General features: G+C 45.1%; 1 protein-coding gene across 1 annotated transcript; it reads right to left on the bottom strand.

Moving 5' to 3' along the window:
- Positions 1-850: 850 nt before the first annotated feature.
- On the bottom strand, positions 851-2,666 carry LOC124673024 (obtusifoliol 14-alpha demethylase-like). The gene is made up of 3 exons (XM_047209159.1): positions 2,388-2,666; positions 2,060-2,284; positions 851-1,873 (listed from the first exon to the last, which is right to left on the bottom strand). The coding sequence occupies exons 1-3, from the start codon at positions 2,664-2,666 to the stop codon at positions 851-853; spliced, it is 1,527 nt and encodes a 508-aa protein (XP_047065115.1).
- Positions 2,667-14,005: the final 11,339 nt, after the last annotated feature.

The following is a 14,005-nucleotide window of genomic DNA, read 5'->3' as shown; positions in this document are numbered from 1 at the left end:
TGACTATACTTTCACACTTTTCATGTAATTAAAAGAAGGTTGTGGTTGGTAATGAAAAATCTGGTAGGTGTGTTTCCTCCTGACTATTCTGCCATGTGTTTCTTATCTAAAAGTGATTTTGCATACATAAGACTATTATCATTGGAACTATGGTGAACTAATAGCTCTTTTGAAAACTCTTAGTTTCTTCCTGAGGCATCTCTGTTATCACGCACTGTGTTATGTGAATCATGTAACAGTTGCATCGCCTATTTGTTCTTGTCTTTGTACTCAGTGGCGCCTGGCGGAGCTTCAGCCTGACATGCCTGGGCAGCTGCCCAGGGTCCTTCGTTGAGGTTGCAGCAGAAATTAACACATTAACCAATTGTTCTCACGAGGAAACAGCCATCAATCAAGAGCTTTTGTAGTTTGCCTGGACTATGGAGCCAACCTGGCCCTGCCACTGTTTGTACTCATGCAACAATATATCCATTTGTAATACTTTAGCCCCGTTTTATGTAACTATGCTATTATATAAATATTTAGTCTAATAGAATCACCAGCATACTCAATATCTTCATCAATGGGACGTTGAATCCACTGGAAGACCTGACGAAGGCGCAGTCGCCTAGAGCGGACGACGCGAGGTGATGTTGTGCAAGAATGTATATTAGCTAAGTTATAACTTATAACTTAGCTCTCATTATTTACTGTGGTACCACACCAATATTAAATATTACAACAATTTTCTATAAATTTGGTAAAACTTAATAAAGTTTAACTTAGGAAAAAACCTAAAAGTACACTTATTTATGAACTGAGTACATATTACCACACCTTTTGTTACATAATTAATTAATTTAGTTGCCTGCTAAGTCACTAGTGATCTTCTCCTATAAGTAACCATTACTCTTCCTCTAGGGCCTGGCAATATTTTCTCATGCTCTTGCTCGGGGAAAGGGGATATCAACTTCAGCTCAAAGTTCCTTAGCAAAAAGCTCCATATCACCTTGATTTGCATGAAAGCATAGTCCTCTCCCAAGCAGGAGTACCTCCCGGCACCAAACGACAAGTCTGAGAACTTGCCGCCAGCTTTGTCCTCGGCCCTTCCTGGACCAAACCGACACGGATCATACACATCAGGGTTCTTGTAGATGTAAGGCAGCTTGTTGCTAAGCGCTATGGAACACGCCAATGTGTGCCCTTTGGGGATCTCATAATCAATGCCTTCTCTAGTTTTCACGGTGAAGCTCTTGTGTGACTGTCGGACTAGCATTGGCGTTGGGGAGTAGAGCCTCAGTGCCTCTCTGATGCAACAATGCAAGGTGCCCATCTTTGACAAGATGGTGTAGTCCATGAGTTCCCCATTTTGCGCAATGATTTTCCTCTGCTCTTCCACTGCAGCTGCCAAGTATTTTTCATGGGTCAGAAGGCAAGCTCCCGTCCAAGTGCTGGTGCTCATGCTCGTGTGTTGCCCTGCGAACAATATTCCGATGAGTAGCCCGACAATCTCTCTATCGGTCATGGATCGGCCGTCGCTGTATTTGGAGTCGATGAAACTTTGCAGCACATCGCCATCTTCTTCATGGTCGTCCCCGACTCGGGCTGAGATAATTCTTCTCCGTGATCTGACTATGTCTCCGAGTATTTCTCCAAGCCTTGCACGTGCTTCATCACGTCGACGGTGTGACTGTATTGGGAGGTGTGGGAAGAAGAAGTTAATCATGTGGAAGCTGTTTTCAAATATTTCATGGAGGAGTGTGGACACTTCTCCCAAGTTCTTGTCTTTGATCTCGTTGCCAAGTAAGAATCTATTTGCGATCACCACGATCAGCTGCCCCAACTCGTGCTTTAGATCAACAATCCCATGTTGTTCCCATTTTGAAAAGTAGCACTGCATGCAAGAATATATGTGTATAAACAAAAACACCACCAACCTATAATCATAAAGCGGCGCACCGGGGTAACTAAATACATCATATAAATAGAAGGGAGGAGCTTGGCATCAATATTCAGGTTGTGTGGATCTCACGATGTAAATGCCGTGGATATATAATCTATCATCTAAGAAAAAAATTACCTCCAGTTCACGAACCATGGAATGCACATCTCTTTGTAACCTGGCCGGCTTTATCGCCTTGATACAAAATCGGATCTGCTCATTCCTTGTAGCCAAGTCCACGCCAAAGAGAACTCCAGGACCAAGGACGGGCACAATGATCTTAGCCGTAACACCGAAGTCGATCTCAGAGGGTGACGCTCTGAAGAAATGAGGAGTGACCTCTGGCCCAACCAAGAACGTCACCTTCAAAATCATATATGAATAGGATTAATTAAAAAGTACAATATAATTATCTTAAAGTTAATTAGATCTATCGGTCAGCATATACAGGATCAGTTAAGCTAACCTTCTTCAGCCCTAGAAGGTTCACCGTGAACACACTGCCCATCTTCATGTGTAGGTAATGGATTGCAGCATGTAAACCCTTTTTGGGCGTCACAAGTGTGAGCAGAGCCACCAGTAGAGGAGCTCCACTCACCACTTGTGTTGGCCGAGATGGTGATCTATTTTCTCTGCGACTAGGTAGAACGGTTCTGATTCTTGCAATGATCTTGGAGATAATTGTTGTGAGAAACATAAATGTTATGGTGAAGAAGGCTGCAGTGTAGATTGTAAGCCGATCCATGTGCTGATAACAAAAAAGTGTTAGTTAACTTTGCGAGCGTGAAGATAATTAAGTCTAACATCGTCAATTACACATATTTTTCTATTACTCCCTTCGTTTTTATTTACCCTGTGTTATGGCTTTAGTTAAAGTAAAAAAAAATTAACCAAACATGTAACAAAAAATATAAACATCCATAATTGTAAATTTATATAATATAAACATACATTTTAAGATGATTCTAATAGTACTAATTTTATATTTTAGATATTAATATTTTTTCAAACTTTGTAAAGTTTAATTTTAACTAAACCTAGAACGCTGGACAATTGTGAACGGAGGGAGTATGTTATACAATATTATATACTTCAAACAAGACATAATAGCTTAATTTGGCAAAAAACTTAAGGCATGACACAAGAGAAAAATAGGAGATCCATGGAGGCTCGGTGGTCGGCAATTAGGCATAAAATTGCAAAATAAATGATGATGATACCACGTACAACAGTATCAAGATAGTACTTAGTACGTCAGCTATTTTGGAACTGATCGAATCTAACTTATTTATTATCTCTTGTTTTAATCAAGTGGAATAACTAATCTCCCTTGGGTCTTGCCGTTGTATTTGGTTGACGCATAGTAAAATCAATTAACTAATTGTACTGCCAACTGGTTGCTATGAAACAAAAACTTATTGGATTACGCCATCAAATTGGCGGTCATGTCACGTGACATAAAAATGTTTGAATAAATGTTGCGGAGTATCATTGAGAGAGCAAGAGATAAAAATATAAATGTAATACAATGCATCGGTTAAGAAATAGCTGCCATACTAAAGGGTGTATACAACTCTCTAACTTACTCTCTCGATACATAAACATAATATGGAGGCTAAACAAATCATATTCACATACAAAATACTGGACAAATATGAATTTGTGTCCAAATATAAATAGAAACTTACATTTATTATTATTATAGACTAAGAGAACGTAGATCTCCTAGACAAGAAGAGACTTGATCAGCTAATGTTTTACACCACAAGAAGAAATTTTGGCCGGTACTAAATATTATCCGACCTTTATTATCCTAATAACTGCACATAAACATCATTCAACTATTTATCTGATTCAGCTGATAGATCTTCGTAACTGTACTCGAGATCTCACCACGTCATTGCTCCGCTACACCCGGATCCTTAATCTCAACGTAATATAATTTCATAGGAGTGCATGCATCTAATATGTAGAAAGGGCGCCAACCACATTATAACTCCATGTATTGGTAATATGACATAGAATACTATAATAAGTTAACAAATTATGAATTTCCTTTGTTTTTTAAATGCTTCAAACACGTGAAAGATGATGAGGGCCACTAGACGATAGTTACAAAAAAATGTCAGAGAAAGAGAGAGAAAGAGAGGAATCTTACACTTCTTTATGCTCAATAACAAATGCCGTTGATGCGATCACGGGATGTGAAACTTAGATCAATTAGAGACAACTCGAACTGAAATGGTTTTATTGGAGCTACCTTTGCAAGTTGGATCGATGCATTTTATAGATGTATAAAGCCGTATCCCAATGAAATGTGTGTACCATTCCTTCAATGGTACCGGCCCCATTCAGTCGCATCTTTTGACTCGTAGGCACTACAAAAGAATTGTCAAGAATATCATTTGACTTGTCATGCATGTGTGGACAGGTAAACAACGGTGAGTTCAGTCCAACCAAGTATCCCAGCACCTTACATGTAGCATGTGGAATTTTCGAAGTCCTGCAATGCAGGATTTTGATTGGATCAAATACCACCAAAATCATTTTTTTTTCCAGAATCAGTCAAGGGCATAGCCACATAGGTTACTTGTAAGCTGTACTTGTTGAAAAATCAATAGATATGATGGGATTTGCTGGTCTTAGTCGGTTCCGTATCAACTTCTTGTTTCCAAAGAAAACTTCCAATTGTACGCCTGCCAGCCAACGTACTCGTGTGGTACTCATTATTTAGCGAACGGTAATATATTGATATCAGTATATTTTGTTTCTCCAACAACAAAATGTCAAAGAGAAATTCAAGACATAGCATGTCACCGGCAATGTTGTCTACGTATTGGATACACGAGTAGTTCTACCTTATCCTGGAGTAACAGCGAGTGTATATGAATTTTGGGTGCAACCGTCTAAAAACGTTTGCTCAGGCTGTCAATAACAGAGTGGCTAGCGGTCGACACGTTGGAAATTCTTTTGCATTTTATAATTATTGTGGAGATCCGTTGTTGAGTATGTGTGCGTGTATGTGCCTACTGTATTGTATTTCTCGGGAGATGAAAAAGTCTGCTTTTGGCGCTATAGACACGCTCATTCCATATCAACATCATGCTTGGAGAAATGCTTAAAATTCCAGCCTAGCCTAGTCATGTTCTTACAAGTCTGTTAACAGGACAAGGAAATATGTGCGTGCTGGATTATTTAGGCCCCTTATGCAAAACAAAATTTAGGTCCCAGCTTATATGTCATTGTCATTTCTGCTTTCTTGCATGACTTGACTTCTGCATTTCTACACTACACCCAATAAATCCTCTCGGTATAACAGCAGCTGGTTGGACTGGAAAAAAAACGACAAACGGTTGTTCATCTTTGCCAGGAAACAGGCAGGACTTTCAGATTCCCCTCGGCCTAGTTATTATGCTCTTTTGCAAAACCTTGAATTTTCTCATATTTTTTCAGATTCCCAAACCTGCGTATATATGTACGTCTGCTTCTGTACTGTATTTTATTCCTCGAGAGATCGAGTAAATAATCTGCACTTGGCCGATACCACGACTCCATATCAACATCATACTTGAGAAAAGAGTTCAAATTCCACACCAGCATAGTCATGTGGTTACAATTTGTTTGTAGGAAAAGAAGAGAATGTGCGTGTTGGATTGTATATATATGTCCCTGCCTGTACGTTGTTGTCATTTCTGCTTTATTGCATGACTTGTCTTCCATCTACACCCCCCTACTTGCCATATGTGGAAATTTTGAAGTCCTCGAGTCATTGTTTATTTGTTTCATCCTTGCCACAAAAAATGCTAAGTTTTCTTTTTATCATTTACATGCCCTGTGAATAAGAAACTTCTGTAGTTAATGTTTTTCATGTCCCAAAATCTTCCATATTTCTGGAATCAAAAAGTTGTGGCCCTAGCCTATAGGTCACTCATAAATATTAGGAACTTCCAATTTTAACGGTATCTGCATGCAAGTAAGAAATAAATTTTGCCACAGGTGCTTGCATTTTTTGTATCTGCTGGCTCATGCGTTCGGTGTGACTCTTTTCCATCTGTATTGTGTTTTTTTCTCTCTCTTGAAATAAAAAATCTTGAGATTGGCGTTCTAGTTATGTTGATTCCATATCAACATCATGCTTGAAGAAAGACTTAAAATTCCACACTTGGTATAACAGAACCAAAAGTTGGACTGGAGAAAAAAAAAGGAACAATTGATTATTTCACATTTGGAAAAAAATGGCAGGATATTTTTTGCTTTCCGCTTCACCATAAAAGAATACCCTAGTAATTATGCTAGTACTGTATTTTATTTGCAAAACCATGAAAAACAATCGTAAGGGGATTTCGTTGTCTCAGAATCGGATGATGAATGTTGCCTATGTTTATTGCAACGTCCAGTTCAATACAAGAAGAAGAAAATTATATGGACGCCGTAGCCAACCAAACATGTAGTAGAAGTAACAGTATGGCTCGTGCTATAATCAGTCCTATTAATAGACTGTCAGCCATACTGTTTGAACAAAACTGGAGTTACTGTCTCCAAGAGGTCTCGCCGCAGAGTTTCGAGGGCTAGTGCTGGTGGTCCGAGGCTTCGCGCGGATAGTGAACTTGATTGGCCTTTCGGGCTTCGTAGCAACACTATGCGAGTGGAGATATCAACACATGAGAAATTCAATGTTCTGCCGGCCTTTCGGGGTAAAAATTCAATGTTCTACCTTTTGGGGTGAAAATTCAAGGTTAGACCTTAATTGGTGGTGTCTGTCAATAGCCTTGTTGAAAGCATTTTTTTGGAGGCGGGAACTTTTTTCAGGTGAAAGCATAATATCTTTGATTGGACGACAATAGCGCTTGTGCACTATTTTCTTTTTGGAGACGTCGCTTTTAAAAAACTTAGTGCATCCCAGTCGTATGTTTTAAAGGGATCTTCAAAGTATTTTAGGGCGCACAGGAGAAAAAGTACTTCCCACCCACATGCTCTAAGAGCATCTCCAATCACGCCCCCCCAAAGAGAGTCCGGATAAAGCGTCGGATCAAGCGTTGAGAGAGGCTGACACGTGGTGCCGCTTTTGGGGTGCGTCTGCTTCCAGCCGCAGCCCCCAAACGAGGCTCCAAAATATGTAAATAATACGAAATAAAAGTTTTTCATTCAAATTTGATTATATAAAACTTTGAATGAAAAAGGCTAGGTGATCGCCTCTAGCCTACTTGTCGTCCCTCGGGGCGCTTGACAGCCACGCCCCGTCGATGCCTTCGTCCCTCCTCCGCTTCTCCGCCGTCGCCTCCCCTCGCTCCCTCCGCTGCGCGCTCGCTAGAGCTCGATGGGCCACCGCGTCCTCCAAGATCCTCCAAGATCATACAACTCGAGTGTATAAGAGCATCTCCACTCGTTTGCCCTCCCCACGCCAAAATCCGGGGAAATTTACGTCCGGATTGGACGTAAATTTGGCGTGGGGAGGACTAGTTTCCCAGCCGCGATCTCAGGCGAAGACGCCGATATAAATTTGAAAAACGGAAAGTTGACAAAATACGGCAAAAAACGATTGAATTTAGACTAACTTTAATGATATTTACTATATAGAGGGCGAAGTTCATACATAGGGGCCGAATTCGACTATATTTCGAATTCGGCCGGGGGAATACAACTCTAAATATTAAAACACGGCGCTCTACATGCCGAAATGGCGGTAGAACACCGTGTAGTCGCCGTCGCCGCCGGCGCCATCATCGTCGGAGCCGTCGTCGTCGAACTGCGGCGGCGCCGATGCCGCCTGGCTGCTGCCTTGGCTGGCGTATCCCCACCGGCCACTGGTGCGAGGCGGCGACGGCTTGTACCAGTCGTCGTCGGACTCCTCGAGGTCGATGACGGGGACGGCGACGCCGGATGGAGGAGTCGCAGGCCGGCGGTAGCGAGCGACATCCTCGAGGAGCCTCGCCTGCCGCTCCGCCTCCTCCTTCTCCCACTGCTCCCTCGACCAGGCGCAGGCCTGGTCGAGGGGCATGGCGTTCTCGGCGGGGACGAGGTCCTGGAGGGACCTCGCCATGACGGCCTCGAGGATGGCGGCGTCCTCGGTGCTTTCGGCCTCCTCCACCTTCACCTTCGCCGGCTTGCGCTTCCGCTCGCCGGAGGTGTCGGGTTCGCGCTTGGGGCGGAGCCGTCCTTGTGCCGTCGAGGGCTCGCGGATGACGATCCCGCCGCTGCCGCGCGCGCGGGTGCTCGGCGGGGAAGACGGTTCCTTTTTCACCGGCGCCGAAGATGGCGCCGACCTGGAGATCGACCTCGACGCCGAACCGGACGACGAGGAACTGGCAGCCATGCGCCGTGGCTGCCAGCTGCTTACACGGCGGCGGCTGGCCGATGCCCTCGACAGCGAGGGCATCGTCAGAAGGGGGAAGTTGCCGCCCTCGATGTGCTCGAGGACGGCCTCGAGCGTCCGGCCCGGCACGCTCCACCACCGCTTGCGTCCGGCGGTGTTGTTGCGCGGAGGCGGAGGCGGCGGGCCGTCGTACGCGGCGAGCTCCTGCTCCCACCGGCGAAGGAAGTAGGAGTTCCACGCCGTCAGGTTGTCGGGGTGGTAGCGTGGCTCGGCGCGGTCCTGGTCCGACAATGTTAGTCGGACCTCCTCGATGGCGGCTTCGAGGGCGCGTCCCTGGGGCGGCGGCGGGATTGGCACGCCGCCCGCACTTAGCCGCCACCCGCCGCCGGGAGGCCTCGTGTCCGGCGGGCAGGGGTACCCCCCCTGGTGGAGGAGGTGCCCCTCCCACGCGTGGAGCGACCGGCGGGGGAAGCCGTTGTTGGCCGCGCCGTCTTCGTCGTTGAACGCCATGGATCTCGTCGAGAGTCGAGGGAAGGAAGAGGAAGAGGAAGAGGAAGGGTGGTGCGACGCGTCGCGGCGAGCGGGGTATTTAGGCGGGGCTGGAGCCGGAGATTTAATGCCGCGTGGATGCTGCGCGCCCGCGGCGAGCTGACCGGCGTTACTGCGCGCGGAAGACGATGCGTCTGTCGCTGACCGGCCGGGTCCATCTCTCGCGCGGAAGCCGAAGCGAAAGCGCGGGAGAGAAATCTCGGCGTTTCGCGCGCTTTCGCTTCGTCCGGAGTCCCCGAGCGCGCCTCGGGGGACCGGGGATGGTGTGGGATCGCCGGATGTATTTAGGCCCAAATTCGGAGAAAAACGAGGAATCAGGGGCGCGACTGGACCGAAATTCGCCGTCCGGATGAGAAAAACGGCGCTCGGGGGCCAAGTCGGGGAGACGAGTGGGGATGCTCTAAGGAATGCGGTGGGGCTCCGGACACAACAATTTCTACAGTGGCAGCCCATGGTCCCACAGATCAGCCTCTGATCTCCGCATACTCTCATCTCTCTAATTAAATTTTCTCTGTCCACCGGTTCTCTCTCCCACGATCGAACCTGCTCGGGCGGCCGGGCGGAAACTGCGGCAGCCGGTCTTCCCGTAAGGACCGACCGATCGACCACGTATGGATCAAGTGGGTAGCCATCTAGATAACATGGCGTGCAAACAATTTCAATTCTTTTGGTCATTGGTGCGCTCTATGTGTAATTGCGTGTATGCTAGGTTGTGTGTCTATATATATTGTACTCCTCCTAGAAAAATAATCTGCACCTGCCGCGCTATACGGACATATTTATTTCATATCAATTTAACGCTTGAAGAAAGAAACCAGCCTTGTCACGTGGTTGCAAATCTGTTCTGTTGGTTGGAATATTTAGGTCCCCTTGACAAGAATAAAGGATTATTTGAGTCCCTTCTTGTACGTTGTTATCAATTACGTTTTCTTCCATGACTTGACTTCTACCTACATCCCATAAATCCCCTTGGTATAGTACAACAACACCATGTTCGACCGGAGAAAACACGATAATTGATTGTTCCACCTTTGGAAAAAGAGGCAGGATTTTCCACTTTCCCCTCCGCCGCGAAGGAGAATAACCAGTTATTACGTTACTTTTTCGGAAAACCATGTTGTTTTAAAAGGTTTTTTTTTTGGAAATGTGAACTCCGGCCATTCTCCTAATCGTTTATGAATGCTTCGTATGTTTTATCGCATAGTCCAGTTCAGTACAAGAAGAAAAATATTCGTATACAGGATGAAGACCACCAAATATGCAATAGAATTATCATTACAATTTACGCGATACCAGTTCTATTATTAGGCCGCTAACCAGATTGGTTGAAATAAACCTGATTTACTGTTTCCAAGAGGTCACATGCTGCATGCTGCCGCAAAGTCTAGTAAGGACCGATCACATATCCGCAAATGCGTGTTGGGTAGGGGCGTAGGTGTACTCCTGATCCCGTTCCACTGCAGGGTATTTTTTTGTGTCTCCAGAAATCTGAAAAAAAATGTTTGCACGTAGAAGACGTACGTGTGTATGTGTATGCTAAAGTACAAACCGAAATCGAGAATATGTAAACTATGGAAAAATGACAAGTTTAAAATAAATATTCTGAAAGAACCCTGTAAGTTCTCCAAAGGTCCGTAACTTAGGGTGTGTTTGGTTTGTGGGCATGAAAAAGTGGCTATGGGTACCCCAACCACATGGCTAGGGTTAACCACTTTTTATGTTTGGTTGAGTTGGTTGGAGAAGTGGTTAACCATAACCACATTTGTGTTTGGTTTCGGGTGTGAAACATGGCTGGGGTGATATGATCATCTCTTATTTAAGATGGTGAGTTCAATGTTTTGGTTGACATCATAACCATGAGTCAAACAAGACATAGGCAATTACACTCATTTCCATGTTTACAGTATAAATTTAAAACTTTGTCTTGTTTTTTCCATCTACAATGCAAAATTACACAATATATAACTTCTAATCATAACAACAACTAGCAGATTTGTATGTAGTACAAGATTAGGTACATAATCTAGCTAGCTAGCTCGGTGTGTAACCAATCGATTAGCATCTGACCAGCACTGCACAACAACGAGTATGAGTGCCTAGCTAGCTCTGTGTGTACCAATCGATTAGCCCCTTGTCGACGACCGCCGCCTGCCCCCACGCGCCCTGCCGCTCACGACCGCTTACGACCTGCCGCCGCGTGCCTTGCCGCCCGGCGCCGCTTGCGAATTGCCGCGCGTGCCCATCCTCCTGGAGCTGCGCGCGATCTGCAACCCCATGCCCTGCAACCACCACGAGCACGACGATAGAGACGAGGAGGACCGCCAGAAAAGGGAGGGTGTCAGATTACCTCGGTCAGGTCTTCACTGGCCACCGAAGTTCTCAAAACTCATCTCGCACGTTGGGATTGAGTTCGATCTGGTCACCGCCGCGAAGAACTCCATGGTAGGGGGAGGTGAGGGAGGAGAAAACGTCTCGCGGGTTACTCCAGTGGCTCGCCCAAGGGTGCCTCAACCACCACTTTTCTGGTGGTTGGCCTCAATCAGCTTTTGAGGAAAATTTGGCTACCCTCAACCACCCTACACCACTAACCAAACAGGTGCTAGCCACATAAAAGATGACTACCCATAGCCACTTGAGGGATAGCCATCCAACCAAACGCATCCTTAGTGCTCGGACGACGTCATGTAACTTAAGAAAAATTGTAAGTATAATCGGGACGGTTCCAGGTGGGATCAAATACGTGTTGGGTAGGGGCTGCTCCTCATCCTCATCCACTGTGCGGCATATGGACCAGAGTGAGTAACCATGTAGAGAACTTGGTGAATGCAAAATCTTTCCAATTTTTCTTTGGTTGATATTTGTCTCAACTTTAGCTGATACATGATTGTGATTGATTTGAATATTTTGAACTATGCAATAAATAAAACAGTTGTGTGCATCTATTGATGCAGACGCCGGGGATCTCCCATATCAAAAAAAAAGTGCAATTGTGCGTGCTTTTGAAGGTGTACGTGCACTCAGCGCGGTCTGGCATGTTGATTCCATATATATCAACACATGGTTGTAGAAGACTTAAAATTCCACACTCCAGCCTAGCTAGTCATGTGGTCAAAGTCTGTTAGTTGGACAAGGAAACATTGTTGTCAATTTTGCTTTCTTGCATGACTTATCATCCATCTACACTACAACTGGCCTCGTTCGGTGCATAGTAGTAGTCGTAGGTTGTTTACCCAAGTGGATACTGGCATTATGACATTAGTTTGGATCGGAGCGCTCGATCTGTTCGGCTAGATCTTGTCCTGGTTCTTAGGGTTCATTCTTCTTGCCTCATTGCTTCTCTGGTTGAAGCTGCAGGATGAAGTGATGGACACCACTCTTTTCAATAAAGTCGTGGTCTAGTGCCATGTCCTTATGTGGAGCTCAGGCGCGGGATGGCTTCATATGGCCGGCCTTGGACCTTGGTGGCGAGGGGAGAGGCGTTCTGGTGTCTCTCTCTCTGGAGCAGGAAGATGATGGAGAAATGCGGCTGCGGCTACTCTCTGGAGAGTTCCTTACCAGGGACTGATGTTGGCCTTGATGCCTTGCCCCTGCATATCATGGACAAATGGCGGCTCTCATCCAGGAGTTCAACCTCCATCTAGAGGCCTTTATTGGTCAATCGCCGGAGATTGTTGTCGCTGCACTTCCAAGTGGCTCGTCCCGCTAGGTGTGGAGATGGCCAGCGATCTTGGCTTGGCGTCGGCAAGGAGAAAACTACGAGCTCCTTCCTCTCGGATCTCGGCGTGGCTAGCGCCTGGAGGTTGCCGACGTGCGGCGGAGAAGAACCCCAAGCACCCGATTGCTTCAAATTTTTCTATGCTAGGGTTTTGTAAAGTTAGAGGCCTTATCTTCAAATTCTAGGTTTCTCAGGGAAAGAAAAGTTAGTGGGCCTCTTTGTAACTTTTCCCCTGCCGCTTATTATTGCAGCTTCTAGGCCTCGAGAGGCCTTTCTCTGTTAAAAAATGTTTTCTTGCATGACTTGACTTCTACCTATGCTACATCCCATAAATCCCCTTGGTATAACACCACCAAGTTAGACAATGATTGATTGTTTCATCTCTGGAAAAAGAGACGGGATATTTCAACTTTCCCCTCCGCAGTGAAGGGGAATAACCAGTTATTATTTTACTTTTTGAAAAAGCCATGAATTTTTAGAAAGGGAAATTCCGGTCCCCGAAACGGTTGATGAATGCTGCCTATGTTTTATTGCAAAGTCTAGTTCAGTACAAGAAGAAAAATAATTGTATACTGATAGCTCGAAATTTAGCACTATTTTACTGAGATTTTTAAGTATACTATTACTCATATTGTCACTCATTTCATGCTCCAACTAGATACACCTATACCTATTTTGCATACTTACGAGTTCTTATTTATTTTCATATGAACTTCACATATTTAGTAGTTTTAGTAGGATTTTATTCTGTTTCCCTTGTCTTTGATATGTGTTTAGGGGTTATTGGTGATCATGGAAAAAGGGAGAAAAAAGGACCAAGAGGGTACAAGATGGGAGAATTACAGGCACCAGACTTAGCCATATAAGGTGTAGGAAAAGTGATTTTTTCCAGCATCTTATATTTAAGTTGTAAGGCCATGGTGTTGTAGCCCTCGTCCATACGAGTTCAACGAGCCGAATAACACCTCAATCGGAGTCCGGATGAAGAAATGGCGAGCAAAATACGAAAGCATCTCCAAGTTTAACGACCATCGGTACGGGCAAACCCCGCCCGTACCGTCCGCCCTTACCGGACTCCGTTGGGTCCGTTTCTTCAAATGGAACAATATTTGTGAAGGTCCTATGGGCATATTTGGCCCCAGGCTCCCCCGGTTTGTGAAAAACCGACATCCAATGCCTATATAAAGAGGGGAGGGGCAAGGAGAGGCACCACGTCATCATCCGCCGTTTCCATAGCCTCCGCTTCCATCACCATCTCCACCAACACAAAAGAGGAGGATGACGCTAGGATCTTGAAGGGCAACACATCGATTTCCATCATCATCATCATCATCATCAACGTCTCCATCACCGATCCCCTTTGTCTACTTGGTTGTGATCTGAACTCTATTAGGATTTACACTTGTATGCAATTGTACATTCATATTCATATTGCCATGATGTTGATCCCCTTCATGTATGAGTAGTTCGGTTGTTATTGGGCAGATATGGAGAAACCCTCGTAATA

The sequence above is a fragment of the Lolium rigidum genome, chromosome 7 (genome assembly GCF_022539505.1).
Source record: "Lolium rigidum isolate FL_2022 chromosome 7, APGP_CSIRO_Lrig_0.1, whole genome shotgun sequence".
In the NCBI taxonomy this organism is placed as follows: Eukaryota; Viridiplantae; Streptophyta; class Magnoliopsida; order Poales; family Poaceae; genus Lolium; species Lolium rigidum.
Note: the sequence above shows the minus strand (reverse complement) of the source record. Positions and strands in the feature narration are given on the sequence as shown.

Excerpts from the sequence above, each read along its gene's own strand:
- LOC124673024 (XM_047209159.1), bottom strand. The coding sequence starts at position 2,666 with ATGGATCGGCTTACAATCTACACTGCAGCCTTCTTCACCATAACATTT. Across the intron at positions 2,285-2,387 it reads ACCTTCTAGGGCTGAAGAAG|GTGACGTTCTTGGTTGGGCC; the intron begins GTTAGCTTAACT and ends ATGATTTTGAAG. Across the intron at positions 1,874-2,059 it reads CCATGGTTCGTGAACTGGAG|TGCTACTTTTCAAAATGGGA; the intron begins GTAATTTTTTTC and ends TCTTGCATGCAG.